We start from the raw sequence: 23,517 nt of genomic DNA, 5'->3' as shown, positions 1-23,517 counted from the left end.
CAAAGAATTGTAACGGATTCACAGAGGCAGGATTCAATTGCAAGTAACTCAGTTTAATAAGACAGATAGTGTCACAGAAGTCAAAACTCAGAACACTGAAGAAGTCCGGGTAAGACGGAGCAGTGAGAGAGGCTCTGTTGGTGACACGGGCAGGCTGTGAGCAGCTGTGACTCGGGAGATCGGTAGAGGTAATCCGGGAAGGGATCCAGCGTTTCACGGAAGGGGGAAACGATAACCAACACGGAGACACAAGGGGAAACATCCAACAACGCTCTGACAAAGACAAGAGAGAAACTAAATAGTGTGAAGGTGATGAGTTGCAGCTGGTGCAGGTGATCAGCCACAGGTGCGTGATGAGCCAATCCCAGGCTCCGCCCTCACCTACATTCAACACGCACCCAAGAGTGAGACAGGGAATCCATGAACCGTGACAGTACCCCTCCCCCTAGGAGCGTCCCCTGACGCTCCCAGCCGACCTTACCTGTTGATTGTAATCATCAATAAGGGAGTGATCCAGAATGTCCCTAGCAGGAACCCAACTTCTCTCCTCCGGACCGTAACCTTCCCAGTCCACCAAGTACTGGAAACCGCGTCCCCTCCGTCTAGAATCCAGAATGCGATTAACCGAATAAGTTGGTTCCCCATCTACGAGTCGCAGCGGTGGGGGAACCGGGACTGGCGGATTAAGGTGGGAGTGAAAAACAGGTTTGATTTTGGATACATGGAAGGCGGGATGAATCCTCCTGTACGCCGGAGGGAGTTTGAGGCGGACTGTCACCGGACTAATGATCTTGGTGACAGTGAACGGGCCGATAAATTTGGGAGCAAGTTTATTAGATACGGAGCGGAGAGGAATGTTCTTGGTAGAAAGCCACACTTTTTGACCGACGACGTAAACGGGAGGCTTAGACCGGTGGCGATCGGCTTTAGCCTTGGTGCGCGCTCCCACCTGGAGCAGAGTCTCACGGGCTCTGGTCCATGTGCGATGACACCTCTGGATAAAGGCGTGAACAGAGGGGACCGCGACCTCGGAATCCAGACTAGGAAAAATAGGTGGCTGGTAACCTACACTACACTCAAATGGCGAAAGGCCCGTAGATGACACTGGTAACGAGTTATGAGCGTACTCAACCATAGAGAGTTGCTGGCTCCAGGATGAAGGATTCTTGGATACCAAACATCGCAACACTCTTTCCAGATCCTGATTGGCTCTCTCGGTCTGACCGTTGCTTTGGGGGTGATAACCCGAAGACAGACTAACCGTGGCTCCTAGTAATTTACAAAACTCCTGCCAAAATTTGGACACAAATTGGGAACCTCTGTCGGAGACCACGTCCATCGGGAGGCCATGTAACCGAAAGACGTGGTCTACTACAGATACCGCTGTCTCCTTGGCTGAGGGTAATTTGGGCAAGGGAATGAAATGTGCTGCCTTCGAGAATCGGTCCACGACGGTCAAAACGACCGTCTTGCCCTGGGAGGGCGGTAACAAAATCTAGAGCGATGTGGGACCAGGGTCTCGAAGGAACAGACAACGGCTGAAGTAACCCATGGGGAGGTTGGTTAGATGTCTTACCAACCGCACAGACCGAGCAAGCCAAAACAAAACTGCGAATGTCGCGAGCCATAAGTGGCCACCAAAATCGTTGCTTTATTAAACTGCAAGTGCGGTTTACCCCTGGATGACAAGCAATGTTGGAGCAGTGACCCCATTTGAGGACCTCGGATCTTAACCCCTCCGGAACGAACAAACAACTCGGTGGGCCGCCGGGCGGGGGCGTTACCCCTTCTAAGGCCACTTTGACCTTCGATTCGATCTCCCATGTGAGTGTAGAGATAACTATCTTCTCTGGCAAAATACACTCGGGAGTAACCGGGCGTTCGGAAGCATCAAAAATACGAGATAAAGAGTCGGGTTTGATGTTTTTAGACCCGGGGCGGTACGAGAGAACAAAGTCAAAACGTCCGAAAAAAAGTGCCCACCGAGCCTGCCTGGAGTTGAGTCTTTTAGCAGATCTAATATATTCAAGGTTCTTATGATCCGTCCATACAATAAAAGGTACCCCCGACCCTTCAAGCCAATGACGCCACTCCTCCAACGCTAACTTGACGGCCAACAACTCTCTGTTACCAATGTCATAATTGCGTTCGGCAGGAGAAAGACGATGGGAGAAAAACGCGCACGGGTGCATCTTGTCATCTGAGGGAGAGCGCTGTGAAAGAACCGCTCCTACCCCCACCTCTGACGCGTCGACCTCTACCACGAACTGACGTGTGGAATCAGGGGCGACTAAGATGGGAGCCGAAACAAAGCGGCTTTTGAGTTTGGCGAATACAGCCTCGGCTGTATCGGACCACCTGAACGTCGTTCGGGGAGAGGTCAAGGCAGTCAGAGGTGCGGCTAGTTGGCTGAAATTGCGAATAAAACGCCGATAGAAATTGGCGAACCCCAGAAACCTCTGTAGGGCCTTACGGGAATCTGGACTTGGCCAATCCATCACAGCCTTAACCTTGTCGGGATCCATGCGCATTCCCTCCGATGACACGATGTACCCTAAAAAAGGAACAGACTGTGCATGAAAAGCGCATTTCTCCGCCTTGACAAAAAGCCCATTCTCTAGCAACCTCTGAAGCACTCGTCTGACGTGTCGAACATGTTCCTGGAGAGACGAAGAAAAAATCAAAATGTCATCCAGGTAGACATATATGAATTGGTCGACCATGTCTCTCAACACATCATTGACGAGTGCCTGGAAAACCGCTGGGGAGTTGGAAAGGCCGAAAGGCATGACCAAATATTCAAAATGCCCCCTGGGGGTGTTAAATGCGGTTTTCCATTCATCCCCCTCCCTGATGCGAACCAAATGATAAGCGTTACGTAAGTCCAACTTCGTGAAGACGGATGCTCCCTGTAACCTCTCGAAAGCTGAAGACATCAACGGCAAAGGATAGGTATTCTTTACCGTGATGTTATTCAGCCCTCGGTAATCAATGCAAGGTCGCAGAGAACCATCCTTCTTCCCCACGAAGAAGAACCCCGCCCCCGCTGGAGAAGAGGAAGGGCGGATGAATTTGGAGGCTAGAGAATCAGAAATATATTTCTCCATGGCCTCCCTCTCTGGAATAGAAAGAGAGTATAGTTTGCCCTTAGGCGGAGACTTACCTGGGAGTAAATCTATAGCACAGTCATAGGGACGATGCGGAGGAAGAGAAGCAGCTCGGGACTTACTGAACACTTCCTTCAGGTCGAGGTACTCCGGAGGCACGTTAGACAGATTCACCGTCTCACTCTGAAAAACAGAACGAGAAACAGACGAACAAGCAGACACCAAACAAGACTCATAACATTTATCACTCCACGCAGACACAGAGTTTTGTCCCCAGTCAACCCTTGGATTGTGTAACTCCAGCCAAGGGTGACCGAGGACAACGGGAGCCAAAGGGGAGTCCAGGATGAAAAATGAAATGCGTTCAGTGTGGTTGCCGGAAGTGATCAGTGTAAGTGGTTCAGTGGTGAATGAAATGTCAGGGAGAACTTGTCCGTTGAGTGCGTTGACAGAAATGGTGTTTTTTAGTGCAATGATGGGTATGTTGAGTTTATGAGCGAGGGCAGAGTCAATGAAGTTACCTTCCGCTCCAGAGTCGAGGAGGGCGAGGCTGGAATAATCCTGAGCTGCCCACAGCAATCTCACCGGGAGGAGAGTGGAGGATGAGGTCTTTTCCACGGAGATCCCGCCCGACAGTAGCCTTCCTCTTACCGCCGGGCGTGGTCTTTTACCGGGCAGGAGTCTAGCAGGTGTCCGTTCCCGCCGCAGTACAGGCAAAGACCACGGGATCTCCGTCTTGCCTTCTCCTCCCGGGAGAGCCGAGCTCGACCCACCTGCATGGGCTCCGGGTCGAAGGTGTAGCTGACCGCATCCGTAGCGCTGGCCTGAGGGCATTCGACACTCCCAGGCTGAGGCTCCATCCTGGACCTCAGCCGACTCAGACGAGCGTCCACCCTCAACGCAAGGTCAATGAGACCGTCAATCCTCTCCGGAAGGTCGATGGTGAATATCTCCTTCTGGATGCGGTCAGCCAGCCCATGCAGGAACATGTCCCACTGTGCCTCCTCGTTCCACTTGCACTCGGCGGCCAGGGTGCGGAACTCGATGGAATAGTCCGAGACCGAGCGGTTACCTTGACGGAGCTCTGCGAGTTGACGTGCCGCTTCTCTTCCGGTCACCGCTCGGTCAAACACCCTTCTCATCTCTGCCGCCAGCGTCTGGAACGAGGAGCAGCAAGGATGTTGATTCTCCCACACCGCCGTTCCCCAAAGTGCGGCTCGTCCGGAGAGCAGGGTGAGGATGAATGCCACCTTGGATCTTTCTGTGTTGAAAGTCTGCGGTTGAAGAGCGAAAAACAAGGAACACTTGGTAAGGAAGGCTCTGCAATAATTGCTCTCACCGGCATAACTCTCAGGGGTAGGCAGACGTGGTTCCGGTTGCCGCGATGTAGATGGTGTGTGGGGAATCGGCGGTGGGTCGGGCACAGTGGGACCGACGAGTTGTTGCATCTGTTGGGTCAGCTCGGCCACCCGTGCCACCAAGGTGTGTACTGCCTGTTCTGTGGCAGTTAAGTTCGCCTCCTGCTGGTCCAGTCTCTCGTTGCTGCTGGTCAGTAGGGCGTTGATACTTGCTGAATCCATGGTTGGTCAGAGCGTTCTGTAACGGATTCACAGAGGCAGGATTCAATTGCAAGTAACTCAGTTTAATAAGACAGATAGTGTCACAGAAGTCAAAACTCAGAACACTGAAGAAGTCCGGGTAAGACGGAGCAGTGAGAGAGGCTCTGTTGGTGACACGGGCAGGCTGTGAGCAGCTGTGACTCGGGAGATCGGTAGAGGTAATCCGGGAAGGGATCCAGCGTTTCACGGAAGGGGGAAACGATAACCAACACGGAGACACAAGGGGAAACATCCAACAACGCTCTGACAAAGACAAGAGAGAAACAGAGAGACTAAATAGTGTGAAGGTGATGAGTTGCAGCTGGTGCAGGTGATCAGCCACAGGTGCGTGATGAGCCAATCCCAGGCTCCGCCCTCACCTACATTCAACACGCACCCAAGAGTGAGACAGGGAATCCATGAACCGTGACAAGAATGGCACTGAAGTCATTCTTAAAAAGGGAAGATGTGTTCAGAGTTTTGACAGCCGGATACAACAAATCAACTTAGCTCCGTTTCACGTTGCTTTCAAATAAATGGAAAAATATCCTTATATATCTAAGTAAGATCCTTTAGTTACTTCTAATACAGAAATCAAATGACATTGTACTGTTAAAATTAGGGATTTTGTATTATGTTTGTGCTTTCTTGTAGGATCTGAGATGTCAGCAGATGGGTGTGAGCACTGAGGATCGTGGACCCTTCATCACTTCACCTGCCTTTAGTGCCTCATCTGGGCCAGATGTTGCTTTGGTCTCTTCATCCTCAGTAAACCCAGAGCCAGTGAGAAAAAACCAAAAGCGACTAACAGTGCACTTATTACAGGGACGATTCCCCTGGAGCTAAGAGCCTTGCTCAAGGACACACTGGTGGTGACATCTGCGGAGATCAAACCAGAAACCTTCTGCTTATCTGTTCAGTGCTTTAGCCCACTACACCACAAAAGTCAAAACACTATAAGGGACATGATGGACGGCTAGGACAGGTGAAGGTGTTCTCGCTGGTCAACTGCTTCATCGATTTAAAGCCGCAGAATTGGCACCCCGTGTTGCGACGGCAGCAGATGTGGCGTTCGCCTGTAAATGTGTGATCGTTAGAACAATATGTCTGACTAAAGCTTTGTTTCATGTGTTGACTTTTATTCATTTATTGTGATCTTTACTTTTATTTATTCTTTTACTCATTTATTCAAGTTTCCTATTGTTGTCAGTAAATAAAATATTATTTTATATAATAAAATAAAATATTATTTTATATAATTATTAATTTGCATTAATTCATTGCTTGACTGAAAATGTATTCACATCAGCTGCATTTGTCTAATGTGTATTCATGGCATGCATCGCTATGTCATATGACAAGTTTCCTTTTGCTTGTTTTACTAAAACGATATAAAAAAAGAAATTAACAACATAATGAAGAGATCACAATTTTGGGTTTTCGCTAGGATAACAAAAGGATAAATGTCAGATTAGTAGGGTTAAAATGTATTGCTTATACTAAAATCACAAAATAAACGGGCAGCTGTTTCTTAAACAAGACCACAAAATGAGAAAGTTTAAACCAATATTAATATATAGATAGATGAATTAAACCTGTCTTTTTTGTTTGTTTTTTTATTAATTAAACCTGTTACACGAGTTGTTGCGCTTGTGAAATCGTCATAAGTCACATGATAATGTCAACATGGTGCATAAAGTGCGGATCGCATTCATACTTAAAGGGATACTTCACCGCTTTTTCATATTAAACTGTTATTCCCTTAACTAAGACGAGTTGACACATACCTCTCTCGTCTGAGTGTGTGAACTTAATCACTCTGACGATCTGATAGCATTAGCTTAGCCCACTAAGCCCAGTTCATTCACTATGGTACTAAACAGAGGTCAAGTTAGAAGTACCAAACACCTCCACATTTTCCCTTAAATACAGTTACACGAATAGTTGAACGATCAAGTATGGTGACAAAAAAAAACGTGGTGCTTTTCTAATCGGATTAAAAAGGAGAACTATAATGTATGGCGTTATAGCACTTCTGAGAGTACTTCGACTCGGCGCAGTAAAAAAGTCATCTTCCCTCACATCTCCCCCTATAGAGGGAATGCACGTGACGTCATCGTCAGCTGGAGTGACTGTTATTACTCCCCGCTGAGTGGCAGAAAGACTGAGAGGCAGCATTGGTTTACAGCGCGAATGCAGCGAAAACACACAAAACCAGGCCCGGCGCCAGAAGGGGGGTAGGGGGAGGCTTGTCCACGGACCGCATAGTCATTGCTGTTCTGAGCTTGAGACGGACTTGATAATAGCGTGTAATTTTCTCACTCAAACCACTGCCACCTGCTGCTGCTTCTGCTTTTAGAGTGAAACGCTGCACATAACTGCTTGTCTAGGATATGTAATCCTCTGTAAGAATTCGTAATAATTGCATATTATCAGCGAAAAGAGCTAGCAAAAGATCCAGTGTGTATCTGTATTTGCACTCGTCAAATGATTACATTTCCAACGTGTTTTCGGTGAGTAATGTAGCCAATCACAGACATGTTTGTAGACTTCTACAATGGAATTGACCAATCACAGGTGTTGAATTTGGAATAACTCACCGCTCGAGCGTTTGTCCAGGCGCTGAGTTCAGTTAAACACGCGCAGCAATCCTCTGTAAGTGCAGATATTGTAAAAATAAAAGATTCATTGTATACCAACGTCACTGCGGAACTTTATGAGATTGCGTTTATTGAATGAGTAAAAGCTTTTAGTGAATATAAAGTACATTACCACCACTACACGCTTCAAAACACTGACTCATCCACATATACCTGTGGGATTCACTTGAAAAATGTGATGAATGACAGTTATAAACATTCTTGTCGAAATGAGGCTTCTAAAAATGTCAGGAAAACACGATTCCTGGCTGCATATCATTATCCATGGATCACTGAATCTTTGGTAAGTTGTAAGGATCGTTTGCTCTAGTTGTGTTTTCCTCCATTAACTCCAGTCACGCAGCAGCTCCTCTGCCACTCAGCCCCGGCTGAGGGGGCGTGTTACAGCGGAAAGTGATGTTGATGCATTCCCTCTATTGACAGAAATGAGAGAGGGAGGGGGAGATGTGAGGAAAGATGTTTCAGGATTTATCGTTGATCGTTTAACCAGATCTGGATATAGCGTACCTACTATTTTAGCGCTTGTTAAGTACTTATTGAAAATGAGTACCTACTCAATGAGTATGGTTCCGAACCCAGCCTCTAGCTGTGTCTCATTTCATGAACTTTTGAAGGCTGCGTCCTCCGGAGGACACATCCTGTGTAGGATGCAGTATACGAAGTGTCCTCAATCAGAATTAAACAAGTCGTCCTTTGTAGGACACACAGGCAGGAAGTATAACGTTGCTATGCCAACGTTGCGGCCTTAAGTTCAGCCTCGTTGCGCTCTCACGCCAGCTATATGAATGAACATTATTTATAACTTGAAAATGAATATTAAATGTACTGTTCTAAACATTTAAAAAGCACTAAACAGTTGTAATCCTGTTTACCACAACTATCTCTTTGAGGTAATAGAGCTTAAAAAACAAAAACAAGCTTGAACTACTTAATTTAAACACCACACCTACACTTGCATGTATATCTGGCGGTGGTGCCGTTTTTTTTTTTTTGTATAATATTTTAAAAAATGACGGTTGTTAACGGCGACGCAAAGAATTGTGGGTTATCTCCAGCCGTGAAGGCTACACCTCATGCACACTCCAAATTTCTGTGAAAAAAGGATGCATTCGAAGGTCGCATTTGGAGTGTCCTTCTCACTTTTTTGAAACGAGACAGCCTTATGACGTATGCAGTCTTCTACACAGCTTCTGTCTCCTCTCCACCAATCAGCTGGTGTGTGGTGAGCGTTCTGGCGCAATATGGCTGCCGTCGCATCATCCAGGTGGGTGCTGCACATTGGTGGTAGTTGAGGAGATTCCCCCTTCAATATATAAAGCACTTTGAGTGCCTAGAAAAGCACTATATAAATGTAACTAATTATTATTATTTCATTAATTTATCAATGGATAAACAATAGAAAATCACTGCTTCACATTGTGTTGTGATGATAAAAACCTTGAAATAGAGACATTCTCTGATTCCTACCGTGAAGACAAACATCCCTTCAAACTATTAAACAACAATAGGTAATAATAAGATTAAACAATAATAAGTAATATTAAATATTAAAACATAAAATGACAAAATGAATAAGTAATAAATCAAATAACTAATCAAATGATTATAACATTAGATATAAAAACAAAAGAGAATAAATTACTTTATATTAATTTATTTATTTTACTATCAATGTGAACTGTATTATTAACTTACTATTGTGTTAGTAAATGTATTCCACCATTACGTGCAACTCCGAATGTTGTCATTTTTTCTACGTAAATTTCTATGCACTTCTGTGATTTAGCCTCAGCAGAGTGGGAACGGGACTTTTATTTTGTTTTAATATGTGACGCCATAAGGACGCGCCGCGCTTCTGCATCTGTTGTGATTCGGATGGAGAAAGGTTTGTGTTTTAAGCGTTTAAAGCAATATAAATCGTTCAAAGCTTTGCAGAATGAATGATGTATGATTAGATGTAAAGCTGCATTTATTTACTTAACATTTATTAGCGTTCTGAGTAATAGAAGGAGTGTCTCATTTCGCTCTTTATCGTGAATCAGTTCAAATATGAGTCCATTCTCTGACGAGTGACAGAGAACCGGAGCGTTAGACTCTCCGAAGCAATTAAACTGATTGATTCACAACAAATATTATTCTGTGATTCGAAGCTCTGCATTTCTATCTCTATTTCGACTTCTACAAACCTTTATATAAATAAACTGACTATATATTAAGGGTCTGTATAATTTGCATTATTATATAAATCTGTAGGTTTTTTTGTTGTTGTTGGTCTAATGAGGCCATTTTGGTCCATCACTCTGACCGATATTTTTTTTAATTTTGGCAGAAATAGAATTCATGACAATACACAAAGGTTCTTTAACAGAAATAAAGAAAATGTTTGAGACCTATGAGATGTCTAAGTGTTAAAATGAACCGAAACCTCGCCTTAAATCTGCTTTACTTCATTCAAATGAATGACTTTTCCAAAAGAAAAATAGAAAAATATTATTGATTTGTGTTTGTTATTAGGACAATTTTATATTCATCAAGCTAAATGGAGTAACTCAACCCAATTTTGCTAATTTTCAAAAAACTTAAATTAATTCAACATGTTTGTGATGTCCTTTCATTTTAAGTTCAACTTTTTTTTTGTGTTTCTTTTTATTTCAATTGTTGTTTCAATTTTTGCTTACAAAATGTGTCTGAAACTCGCTGTTGAATTCTGTAATTTTGAAGGTTCAATAAATTAAACAAACTATCACTCTCTTTCCAGTGCACTGAACTAGGAGAGATTTTAGTGTGAATTTATTTTTCTTTCTGTTAATTATTCTCATCTTAAACAGTACAAACACACAGAAAAACTCCTGGAGAAGTGACTGAGATCCACGTGACACTATTATAAAGATGGCGTTCATTAAAGAGGAGAGTGAGGACGTGAAGATGGAGTTTATTAAAGAGGAGAGTGAAGATGTGAGGATTGAAGAAACATTCAGAGTGAAAGATGAAGAAACTGAGGAACAAACAGGTTGGTTTCATGCTCAAAGCTAGCCTAGAAATCTAGACGCACCCTAGCGGCAGCAAATTTAATTTGCCCGCAAGTGTGGTCTAGCAACTCTCAATTCCTATCTGAGCTGTATTCCTCAGAATCTGGACGGCCCAATCACATCGTGTATAGAGTCGGCGGGCGGGGCCATAATGACGGCCGAGTTGCGTTTGCGTGCTTCTAGTAACACAGAAACTGGCGAACGGCGGCGGTCTTTCGAATCAGCTCTGCCCGCGCCTCCGGAAGACTTGGAGTTAAGCTTTCCTCTGAGAAAAGAACAAAGAGCGGCACTGAAGTCATTCTTAAAAATGGAAGATGTGTTCGGAGTTTAGCCGACCGGATACGGCGAATGTTTAATCAGTCAGCTAGCTCTGTTTCACCTTCGTTGCTCCGGTTGGTGTAGCGCTATCCTATCACGTGCAGAGGGAGTTTGAAAGACAACCGTTTATCCCGCCCCTCGGATTGAGCCCTGTCTATGGTGAATTTCCAGACCAAACATCTTGATGTGGGTCTGGCTTGTCAGGCTAGCTCAAAGCTGAATTATGACCTAATATTGTGTTGGTCCTTATTTTGCTGCCAAAACAGTCCTGACCCATCGAGGCATGGACTCCAATAGACCCCTGAATGTGTGCTGTGGTATCTGGCACCAAGATGTAAGCAGCAGATCCTTTAAGTCCTGCAAATTGCAAGGTGGGGCCTCCATGGATCTGATTTGTTTGTTCAGCACATCCCACAGATGCACAGGGAAGTGAAAAACGTGTTGAAGCTCAAAACATTGACACTTCACTTGTAAAATGCTTTACTTTGGCTGACAAACTTGCACCTAACAATTTATCAGGTTGTGGGTCCTTTAATCTTTCATCATTGCTGTATGATAATTTGCTGCCGGGTGATGAAAACCTACAACCATGTTTAACAAGATTTATTTGGTACAGTTTGAAGCGTGATGTGGTACAGTATTGCAGAACTTGTCATGTTTGATGGTATGCTGGAAAAACCAAATCAGGTGATTCCACCAGCCCTTTTAATCCCAGTTCCTGTTATAAGTGAACCTTTTGAGCGTGTGATAGTGGAGTGCATTTGTCCTTTTTTTTTAACTTAATTTTAATACATCAAAACAAATGGACAATGCAAACAATGAACTAACCATTGACTAACCAACAGCACTGACTCAAAGAAAGAATAAAAAAAAGTACGTAAATAAGGACAAAGAGTGGAAAGAGAACATACAGCATTGAGAAAATCAAACAATACAACAGCAAATAAGAAAAATGTCCGTACTGATCAATTAAATTTTTTAATGCATGTGGCGTCAACCAATTAATTGTTATAGTTTTTTGTGCACTTAAAGTACGTGCAAAATATATCTTGTTTTTACTACACCAACACTCCCATCAAGCAAGAAAAACAGAGAAGTAGAAGGCACATCAGATTTTTTTATGATCTCAGCCTTTTTTAACTCTTGCCAAAATGTGGATATTTTTGGACAATTCCAGAATATATGCGGTGGTCTCCTACCTTCCCACACCCTCCAGCATTTCTCTGCTTCTGGACCATTAGCACATTTTTATATCACCTATGATGTAATAAAAAAATCTCATTTTTGTTTTCCAGTCAAACTCTTTCCAGTTCCTTATGACATTCTGCACATATACTTTCCCATGTGTCATCCTCAATTTCGTTTCTTTATATGGAGTGTATTATCTGTTGAGTCACGTAACGTCCTAGCCTGACAAGCCAGACCCACATCAAGATGTTTGGTCTGGAAACTCACCATAGACAGGGCTCAATCCGAGGGGCGGGATAAACGGCTGTCTTTCAAACTCACTCTGCATGCGATAGGATAGTGCTACAACCAACCGGAGCAACGAAGGTGAAACAGAGCTTGTTGATAGATTAAACATTCACTGTATCCGGTCGGCTAAACTCCGAACACATCTTCCCTTTTTAAGAATTACTTCAGTGCCGTTCTTTGTTCTTTTCTCAAAGAAAAGCTTAACTCCAAGTCTTCCAGATTCGCGGTCAAAGCTGATTCGAAAGACAGTCGTTCGCCAGTTTCTGTGTTTACTAGAAGCACGCAAACGCAACTCGGCCGTCATCATTATGGTCCCGCCCACCAACTCTAGACACGATGTGATTGGCCCGGCAAGAGTTAGGCGATTACAGCTCAGAAGGGTATTGAGAGTTGCTAGACGACACTCACGGGCAGATTAGATTTGCTGCCGTTAGGGTGCGTCTAGATTTCTAGGCTAGTAATATCCTGCTATATGTATGACATAAGTCTTTTATGTTAAAGATATTGCTTCTTTAAATCAATGAAATACTGTTCCGCATTAGTTGGGGCTTCCATAATTATTTCCTTGTCTTTTTGAGTTGTAATATAGCTTCTTATTTGTAGGTACCAAAATAAGTCACTTGATGATAACAGAAATGTTTCTTTAAGATCAGAGAACAAATGCAATGTACTTCCCTTAAATAACTCATCAATTATGATAAGACCCTTCTCGTGGCTCTTGATAAGGTTGACACTCCTCTATTTTGTCCAAACTCTGTTTGCTTAACCCAGATATTTATATTTCCATATTTTTCTGAGATTGGGGTGTCATAAAGGTTAGAGTTGACCATGGGGCATTTGCTAGAGAGCATTGTTCCATGTGTAATGGCAAAATAATTAACTCAGTCGCTTTACTGAATAAGAGACAACCATTAGCCAATTATAATTATAAAGGTTTATTTAATAAAAAAGTTTCTTGCAAGAAAGAGGCACAGTTGATGCAACCACAAGACCACACCAAGTGTACACTGAAGTCACAACAGAAGTGCGTCTCTCTTATACTGATTTGAGGCGTGCTCTGAGTAAGACGAAGGTGTTACTTTGCTTTTATTCTCAATCTGTGAAATGGTGCAGGAGTCTCTCAAGTTCAGCCCATCAGAGCTGGTCTTTGGCCATACTGTGAGAGAACCACTGAAAGAGAGAATGTTAGGCATTTAGGACTATAAGAAAACAGATTGTTTGATTGTCTGATAAATCTCCTGTGGACAGATATTTTGCAGTTGGCGACCAAGAACTGGTTCTACTTCCTGTTCCAGGGTCTGCATTAACTGCATGCTTTTAGGGCCTTTTACTGGGGGATGTTCTTACACTTACCAATGGTTTACAGCATGACACCAGCCGATTAAGCAACACCCTTAATCTTGGTACATACTCCGCAAGAACAAAGAAATTAGTTCATTTTCTCAAGGTGGCAAGAACAAATTTTGTTCTGGCCAGGACATTCCATTCTTCACGAGAAAAGCAGGTGCCGAACATTTAATTTCTCCGTATTAACCCCACACACATAAAATTTCTGACCAATAACACAAAAGTTCACGGACACCCACAAAAAACAAATCCTACTCAGATTTCTACTCATATGATGTGAAGAGAACAAGCTGTGTGACGCAGCCCTGGGAGCGAGAACTTTTCCTCTGTTCTTGCGGAGTATGTAATGGTCTTTATAGAGTTGACTTTATTAAAAGATTTGCAATGAAGAAAGAAACCTAGTATTTGTTGGAGAAGGCCAGTCCTTGTGTTAGTTCATGGAGTTCGCCATGTCTTCTAGAACAGAATTCAGGTGGTACCGCACGCTGTAACATTACCTGATTGCTTTCCAATGCCAAGGATATAGGACTGTTAGTGTTGGTTCTGCCAAATTTGTGAGTAAGCTGAATTTGCTTAAAGGACAACTCCAGTGAGAAATGAACCTAGGGGTAATTAACAGATGGTTACAGAGTAGATCGTTCTCTGGGATGCGTTTTCTTGAAAATCGAATGTAAAGAGTTTTATCTCTAAAAACAGATTAGCTTATAATGCTTGTCTATGGGGCACAGGGTAGTAAAATTAAATCGCTAGTTAATACCACTAACAAGGCTCAAAATAGCCTCACACTAACACGGTAGCATAATGAGGGTCCCTACATGCAAACCGAAGCATTGAGAACTTTATAAGAGTACAAACAGTTTAATAAGAAGATACGTTGTAAACATAGTGCCTTACGCGTTCACGGACAGGCACCGTCTCGAAAAACAGTCTCGACTCATCAATCTACGAGCGCTGTTCTAAGTGAGCTTGTCGATAGGAATTAAGTTTGTAAAATGTAATAACATGGACATTTTTTATTTATTTTTTTATCTTCTCTGTTGTGTTCAGTGTTTTCTTCCGGAAACAACGGACCATATGAGATTCCAAGTCACAGTTCATCACTTAGCAGAGCTCTCGTCGCTCGATGAGTCGAGACTGTTTTCCAAGATGGCGCCTGTCCGTGAACGCGTAATGCACTATGTCTATAAACTGTCTTCTTATTAAACTGTTTGTACTCTTACAAAGTTCTCAATGCTTCGGTTTGCATGTTGGGACCCTCATTATGCTACTGTGTTAGTGTGAGGCTATTTTTAGCCTTGTTAGTGGTATTAACTAGCGATTTAATTTCACTACTGTGTGCCCCATAGACTAGTGTTATAAGCTAATCTGTTTTTAAAGATTAAACTCTTTACATTCGAGTTCCATGAAAATGCATCCCAGAGAACGATCTACTCTGTAACCATCTGTTAATTACCCCTAGGTTCATTTCTCACCGGAGTTGTCCTTTAAAGGATATTGAGCTTCATTGACTTTGAATCCATACCTAGGCAAGCAGGTGGGATATGTGACCCTGCCTGAGAAAACCATCCTAAAGTCATTTTTTTGTGATTCACTGTTTTCTACATAAAATCATTCTACATAATGTAAAGAACATTCTAATATTAACTGAGTATGGCTACGTTAAATATTTGCTGAATTTCGGGCTCAGAAAATCATGTTTTTGAGAAATTCCAATGTTAACACAAGCTTATTTTTAAAACTGCATCACATTTGATGCATAATTATCCTGCATATGAGCCATATACCACATTAAAGCTGAGATTCTCCCATTTTCAGTGATATATGACACATTTATGGGAAAATTCTTAAAGGTTTGTAAAACAGGCTTAATTATTATGATGCATGTCCAAAAAGCAATTCAAACGAATTGGGGGTACAAGAGCTTGATTGTAGCAACAATTACCATGTCAATTAATTGAAATTATTTGTATAACTTTATTAATAAAATTAAATATCCATGGAAAAAGTCATTAATATATAAATTAATATATTCCATTTCAGTAGAAAATCTAACTTAAATAATTTTACTGGGCTACTACGTAACATTAAGTTAAAAAAAAAAAAAAAAGAGGGATAGTTCACCCAAAAATGAAAATTCTGTCAACATTTATTTACCCTCATGTGTTTCCAAACCTGCACTTTCTTCAAATTAAAAACCGGTTATATCATTATTCGGGGTAATTCCACCGAGATTAATAGCTATCAGAAAAGCTGTTTAAGCAATCCACTATTTTCTGTTCCTGCTCGCGTTTAAGTGCTGCCATGTAACTTAATTCATTAATCCAGTGTTTCCCAACCTTTTTTCAGTCATGGCGCACTTTGAAAATGTTCTACATTTTATGGCACCCCCTCGCGTACATTACGCTAGGGGTGTAACGGTACAGATTGCTCACGATTCGGTTTTAGGTTTTAGGCTCACAGTTTCAGGTTCACGGTTTCTGTTTGGTTCGGTATTTGCTATGTTCATGAAAAAAAGGACTACTGTCAAATAAAAATAAAGAAAAGAACAAATAACTTAAATACAAGCAGCAGCACAAATAATTACTATTGAGCAAAGATAATAAAATAAAGCTTTTTTCTTTGCTTTTCAGGTAGGTCTAACATTAGTTTTAGGTAAATAAATTGAATAAAGTAATCAAATGAAAAATGACTATATATTTAACTGTTTAAATTAAATATTAATCCTTATTAAATTTACAAAAGCTATTCAATCAAGAGCAGTGAGTGATTCCTTATCTTTTTAACATTAACAGACAGCTGTAGGCCTATAGGCCACTGCTCCTTTAAGACCCAGGGGTGTCGCTTTCTCGACTGTATGTTAACTTAAGGCATATTCAGACTATGTCTGCTTGGATACTCATCAAGATGACATGTTCACATCGGCTACTTCTTGTGTGAGTTTGTCCGTTCAAGCGCAGGACTTGAAAGAGAACTCAATAGTTGCGCGCTGAGAGAGGTGTGCGCGCTTTCGGATGACCGCACAGATACACATCCTCTCACATCGCGATCGCACGTGAGTTCTCAAACGCGTCTTCTGGCTCTACACCCATATTCATATTCGAAGATACGGCAGCACTCACATGCATTAAACAAAGTTTACTAAGAGAGACCGTTTGCCCACGTTTTCTTTTATTATCGCTGTTGTTGTAATGTATAACTGAGGAGCAAGCACGTGAATCCATCGACAGAAACATACATAAAGCATTATTTTCAAGTTACAACCTATATTAAAGATGCGTCATCAGATGTGAGATGAACCGCGATGCAAAGTCCGTGCTGAAACCTTTACGCGGCATATATATTAAATATTAAAAATTAAAATATTAAAATATTGGCGATGACACGAAAATATCTCGCCAGACATCTGAACCCGGCTAAAGTCGCAATGACCTGTTTGCAGCTCGTGCCGTTTGAAATTAATGTCTTTCTCTTCCTAATGGTAAAAAAATAAGTTCCTGAACCGATCTATCATACTAATCAGCTGGTGTTGTTGTGATGAAAACCCCCTGAGATTATTAAAATCGATGTTTAGGGAGCCCGCATCCGATATTTTTGTGCAAAAGTAAAGTGTAGTGTCAATAAAATCCCTAATTTCAGTATTTATAATGTTATGAATTAAAAATTGAGTATTGTATCGCAAACCCCTTGGTATAATTGATCATTTACGATCAAAATCTCATAATTAAATTTTGCGACTTTAGCCGGGGTTTCACAGACGGGGTCACATATGGTCAGGTACGCCTGGTGATGGCTAACATTTTATAAATTATTTTCCTGTACCTAAGACCTGACATGAGTTGCGTAGATTTTTGGGCATGGACTGTTATTATCTGTATTTTTGTCAACCAGCATCTCCTTGCCATTCAAATTGGATTAGTATGGCACACTTTTTCTTATGGCGAGTTCACACTGCCCGATTTTGACTCTCCGACAAATGCCCGAAATCATAGGAAATACATACAGTTACAATCACACAGTGTGAATCATCAAAGACGCGATCAGAGAGATTCGCAGACGCCCGCAAGATATTTGGCCTGTTAAATATCTGGACCTGTCGGCGATTCAAACTCCTGTTGTGTGAAATTAGTTCTAACTGAAAGATAAATCGCTGATGACCAACATCCAATGAGAGAGTGAGATACAGGGCAGCGGAAGGTTCATGGAGGAGTTATAGACCAGAATATCAGTATTTTAATAGATATAGTTACAATTCTATCAGACAGAAACAAAGCACAAACATTTGCACATCCACACATTGCAAAATTATTTATTTACCTCAAACTCTCTTTCAGTGATGCCAGTAACGCGTTACATAGTAACGCGTTACTCTAATCTGACTACTTTTTTCCAGTAACGAGTAATCTAACGCGTTACTATTTTCAAACCAGTAATCAGATTAAAGTTACTTATCCAAGTCACTGTGAGTTACTATTTTAGTCATTTTCCTTTGTAAAAACCGACAGCTTATCAAAATTCTCAGCCCAAGTCCGGCTGGAGCCCGTGTTTTTTATTTATTTATTTTACTTTTTACATTGTTGCAGCCATTAAAATAGTTCAGTTTGTTTTTAATGTCAAAGTAGTTATTTTTCGTTTCGGTTTTTTTATTATCCTAATTTAGAAAAATGTTCAGAGCAATTTTTTGTTTGTTAAATTAAAATTTATATAGGCAAGACAATTCAAGAGTTGGAGAGATAGGCTATTAAACATGCGGTTAACTCACTGGGTCGTCACATAAAAAAATTAAAACTTTAATTTAACAAACAAAAATTGCTCTAAACATTTTTCTAAATGAACTCAATAAAGAAATGAAACGAAATATAACCACTTTGACATTAAAAACAAAGTAGGCTAGTTATTATACCACCACAAATGCATTTTTGACGAGCTGAGGCAGGCTGATAGATTAGCCTATTGCTCGCAACGGCGCTCAAAACAACGAAACGGGCTACACAATCTAAAAAAAAAAAAAAAGGACATGCAGGTTGTCTTATAGCCTACCTTAGACTTCAGCTAAATTAATATAAATCCGATCTTCAATTCCCGCGGTATAGCCTATGCTCATTTAACGGAGTTTACATCAAAGCAAAAGATTCTAGCATTTTATTCAGCAGCTCATTTCAAATTCAAAGATCGCAATATGAGAGAGAGCGACCTAAGCACTAAGATCATTAGTCTCATTCATTTATATTGAAGATGATTGTGTTTTGTGTGACTTATTGTAAAGTTTCATTAACGGCCATTTGCGTTGGCTTGCTTTACTCATTTGCAGCGATGTTGCAGTAGCACCGTCATATCTAGGCTATCTGACTACACCATAACACGCTCTCACACATTTATTTCTTAATTATTTGCCAGGAGTAAAATTTACACATGTGGTTTAAACAACCAGATATATTTACATTTGTCCGGTTTAGTTTGAAATGCTTTCATGCACCTTCTGAATCGGTTTGTTTGAGTGATCAGAATTAAATACGTCTCGAAAGACTCTCGGAAGGCATTTAGGCCTACTCCTGGTCATTTCGCAATCAGATAGATACCTGGTCAGAGAAAATGAATGAAGGAACCAGTTGTAAAAAGGCCATAACTCTAGCAGCTGCACTGAAGAGACGGATCTTTAACCCTGCGCGAGCCATATCTTGACAGTGGCGCAAGCTATCATGGTCTCATGTTGTTTCCACCAGCACATCTCATTGTTCATTTTAATTATTAAAATAAATATAAAACGAAGGAGAAGCCTAAAAAAAGGGGCGTAAAAAAGTCGGGGCCGTCAGGCTCTGGCATAAATGCAATAAAGTGTGTTGCCAAAAACGGTTGTCATTTCTATTTTGAGGCGGCAGGGGTGTTGTCGGCAACTGCTGAATCTAACTAATAAAGTAACTTGTAATCTAACTTAGTTACTTTTAAAATCAAGTAATCTGTAAAGTAACTAAGTTACTTTTTAAAGGAGTAATCAGTAATCAGATTACTTTTTCAAAGTAACTGTGGCAACACTGCTCTCTTTCCAGAACACAATCCTTGCTCCCTCTGTCTCCCCAACAATGTCCACCGCCATAATTTTTTTCTTTTTCTCCACAAATCAGCATACAATTTGGAGCGCAAACTTTATGCTGTTTATCATTTTTAATAAAAATTCCAAGTCTCGCGTGAGAACTTCGGTCTGACGTACGCGTGATCTCGTTTACTTGTCACATCGCACGTGTGTTTAGTTGGGAAAACGTAGTTTGCGCACCATACAGATAGTTGTCTGCAATTCTTCCTCTTGTACAGTCAGGCCGAGTGTCCACCAAAGTGTTTTTAGCCAGCTGAAACGCTAGGCGCTCTGCTGAAAACAACTTGCTGTGAGCGCTTGAGAGCGTTTTGGCAGGCAGCATTTTTTTTCTTCAGTTGCGACTCTTGTTATGATACGGAAAATTCGCGGAAGTGTTACTAATTTCCCAGGTAGTTTGTTTCTGTATTGATTCTATATAAAATTGCAGATACAATGTAAAGTATTTGCTCTTGCTCTTGTTTTAAATCATTTTGTTCCGTTATTATTGCTTGTTGTCATCTGTTGACGTTGTATAAGCAGGATGTGGCAGTTCGTCTGTGTAGTATTATTTCCGCCCCTCCTCCACTGTGATTGGATGGCTGGGTGAAAAGTGACAGTGATGAGCGCTGCGGTTTACTCAAAGTTGAACATTCTTCTACTCTCGGCGACCAGGAAATACTCGCTCAGCGCCTCGTTGCGCTCCACGCATTCTAAAAACGCTGTGCTCCTATTGAAAACAATTGAAAACGCCAGCCAGCTGCTTGAAAAAATGCTTTGGTGGACACACAGCCTTATACAGTGTGAAACCCTCTGTCACCGATCTATCGGTCAATGTGAACAAAGCAGTGACTGAATGCTACCCCAGATAGTAATGACGTGTCAAAGAGCAGTGATCCGATGAGTTTAAAAATCATGCAGTCTAAACTTAGTGTCCTTTCCATGTTGATTCATTGATTTGTCGCTCTATTGAAATTATCTTGTGTGTTAATATACTCAGGGATGACTGAACTTACTCTCTTACATGTCTTGTAACCACCATACCTTGAGTAAGCAAGATTTAGGTTAATTAACAGAGTTCCTTAAGATAACCTTGCTTTCTGCAAAACCCCCTGAAGGATTTAGGGTTAGGGTAAGGGTCAGGGATTAGCTGGACCAGGTGTGTTTAATTAGGGTTTAAGCTAAAGACTTTAGGGCTGTGGCCCTCCAGGAACTAAGTTTGAGACCCCTGCTTTAGGGGCCCTATATGTGTCTGACTGTTGAGAATGAAAATATAAAGATGTTTTTTTTTTTTTTTTGTGTGTGTGGTTTCTGTCTCTTCAAATAAAAAAACATTAAGTGACCCAACATTTAATTTATTTTGCATTTGTCTCTTTTTTTCCTTAGACCTGATGGTGCTGAAAAAGGAGAGTGAAGTACTGAATGAAATGGAAGAGAAAGATCAATTAAAGAAAAAAGATTTCATAATAAGAGAAAAACCTTTTAGTTGTTCACAGGCTGAAAAGACTTTGTCACGAAAAAAGGCTAAAAATAAGGGAACTAGAAGTAAATTTACCTGCCAACAGTGTGGAAACGGATTCACTCTGAAAAGTAGCCTTAAAAGACATATGAAAATTCACAATGGAGAGAAGCCTTGTACCTGCCCTCAGTGTGGAAAGAGTTTCAATCGAAAAGAAAACTTTAACATCCACATGAGATCTCACACAGGAGAGAAGCCTTACACCTGCCAACAGTGTGGAAAGAGATTCTCTGTAAGCTTTAAAAAGCACATGAGAGTTCACACTGAAGAGAAGCCATATACCTGCCCTCAGTGTGGAAGGAGTTTCTGTAGTAAAGGACACCTTAATATCCACATGAGATCTCACACTGGAGAGTGCCCTTTCACCTGCCAACAATGTGGAAAGAGTTTCTCTTTAAACGGAAGCCTTAAGAGGCATATGAGACTGCACACTGGAGAGAAGCCTTACACCTGCGAACAGTGTGGAAAGAGTTTCACTCAAAAAGGAAGCCTTAATGGGCACATGAGAATTCACACTGGAGAGAAACCCTACACGTGTTCTCAGTGTGGAAAGAGTTTCAGTCGAAAACACCACTTTGAACACCATTTAAGGATTCACACTGGAGAGAAGCCGTTCGTCTGCCAGCACTGTGGAAAAAGTTTTGGGTATAAAATAAACCTGGAGTTCCACATGAGTACTCATGCATGAGAGAACTGGTTTTATAAGTCATCAGTGTGGTATGAATTGAGAGACTGAATACATTTCTGATTATTGTTATGGTATTAAATCACCTTAGAGGCCTGAATCCCCTATTGATGTCGACAAACTCTGCAAGAACAGAGAAAAAAGTTCTCGCTCCCAGGGCTGCGAGAACAAAATTATGTAATTTTGTTCTCGCAGCCCTGGTTTGGGAGTTCTCACAGCTGGTTCTTGACACATCGCCTGAGCAGAACTTTTTTCTTGTTGTATGTATGAGAACTATTGTGTGATTGGTCATACATTTAAAGTGGGCGTGGTTAACGCAGAGAAAAGCAGATGATCGGCACTTGCTTTTCTCGTGAAGTATGGAATGTACTGGCCAGAATGTTCCTGTTCCTGCCACCTCGAGAAAACGAAGAATTTTTTTTGTTCTTGCAGAGTATGTTCCAAGCTTAACACTCAATCTGTTGATCAGCCGAATGAAGAATGAACTAGTCACAATATTACATGTCAAGAGAAGTATAAATCTGTATCAACTAAAACACATAAAACTGTGTAGGCTTGCACAAAATAAAAAACAAAATATAATATAACAAACTGCTTTTTGATTCTAAATGTACAGAGATGTAGAGATCTGGCAATCGCAGCTTATCCACAGTTGGGCCAGTGTGAGCAATTGCTTTTTAACGGGCCGGGCAGGGCTAAAAGCCTCTATCCTGTAGCGCTGAGCTCAAAATCACACTTTGTTTCCAGTGCTTTACTAAATTCTCCCTTAACTCTTCTCTCTGAAACAATTTCACACAACCCCATCATTTCACTAACAAAGAGAAGTGTTATCAGACTGGAAACTAGAACCATTGCTAAATGAAGACACGTTAGCTTTTCGCTAGCCTGGTAGCTTTCCATCCCGGCACACGGGTCTCCTGTTTTCTGAGTTCATTAGACTACTGTGGTGAGTCGGATTATTAAATAGACTACATTAAACAACTGTGGTAAGTTTTGGATTCATCAACAAACATGGTAAGCCATGTCTTGTCATTGTCACTTGCACTGAATGCTACATATTTAGCATATCTATTTCCATTGGCAAACAGGGCTTCACTTGTGATAAATGTAAGGAAATAGGCTGACGGGTAAGATTTCACAATTAGAGAAACGCATCCAGACTTTATGTGAGAGTAGTGAGAATGTAACAGCTTTAGACACTGCTTTGGATGCGACTAGCTTAGTGAACTCTGTACATTGTTTGGTTCCGGCTGAGCCCTTGCAGTAGGGCAATTGGGTAACTGTGAGACGGCATAGTCGCGGATTCAAAAAACATTCTTACGTTCCGATTAGAACATCAAAGATTCTCCCAACTCTGTGACGCACCCACTGAGGATCCTTATTAAAGTGCCCTAGCTATTGGCGATTCTACTACATGGAATGTGAAAATAGAGACACCAGCCACCATAGTCAGACGCTTACTGTAAGATGTAAGATTATTATTCACGTCGGCACTAATGATGTTCGACTTCGCCAGTCAGAGATCACCAAAATTAACATTAAAGAGGTGTGTAAACTCCCAAGTACAATGTCAACGGCAGTTTATTGCTCTGGACCTCTTCCTATTAAAAGGAGTGATGAAATAGATAGCAGATTATCATCACTCAAAGGCAACTATATCATTGGTCGGAGACGCCCCCAAGGAGGGACATTGGGGCCCGTTTAAAACTCCCGG

General features: G+C 41.5%; 1 protein-coding gene across 4 annotated transcripts; it reads left to right on the top strand.

Annotated features, from left to right (window-relative positions):
• The first annotated feature begins 8,608 nt into the window (after window positions 1-8,608).
• On the top strand, window positions 8,609-22,402 carry LOC137049348 (gastrula zinc finger protein XlCGF57.1-like). 4 transcript variants are annotated; one of them, XM_067427875.1, is made up of 3 exons: window positions 8,609-8,629; window positions 10,194-10,375; window positions 20,986-22,396. In XM_067427875.1, exons 2-3 carry the CDS (start codon window positions 10,255-10,257, stop codon window positions 21,804-21,806), a joined length of 942 nt encoding a protein of 313 aa, XP_067283976.1. In that variant the 5' UTR covers window positions 8,609-8,629; window positions 10,194-10,254; the 3' UTR covers window positions 21,807-22,396. The 4 variants fall into 4 exon arrangements, with proteins under 4 accessions (XP_067283976.1, XP_067283975.1, XP_067283978.1 ...); XM_067427874.1 differs by lacking the exon at window positions 8,609-8,629 and adding an exon at window positions 9,170-9,250; XM_067427877.1 differs by lacking the exon at window positions 8,609-8,629 and adding an exon at window positions 14,583-14,690 and having other exon boundaries at window positions 10,238-10,375; window positions 20,986-22,402.
• Window positions 22,403-23,517: the final 1,115 nt, after the last annotated feature.

Source organism: Pseudorasbora parva, chromosome 20 (genome assembly GCF_024679245.1).
Source record: "Pseudorasbora parva isolate DD20220531a chromosome 20, ASM2467924v1, whole genome shotgun sequence".
Lineage (NCBI taxonomy): Eukaryota > Metazoa > Chordata > Actinopteri > Cypriniformes > Gobionidae > Pseudorasbora > Pseudorasbora parva.
This window is presented reverse-complemented; position numbering and strand designations above follow the sequence as displayed.

Bases quoted from the DNA above. Each gene is read 5' to 3' on its own strand.
- LOC137049348 (XM_067427875.1), top strand. From the start codon at position 10,255: ATGGCGTTCATTAAAGAGGAGAGTGAGGACGTGAAGATGGAGTTTATT. The intron at 10,376-20,985 runs GTTGGTTTCATG...TTTTTTCCTTAG, and splicing joins AGAAACTGAGGAACAAACAG to ACCTGATGGTGCTGAAAAAG.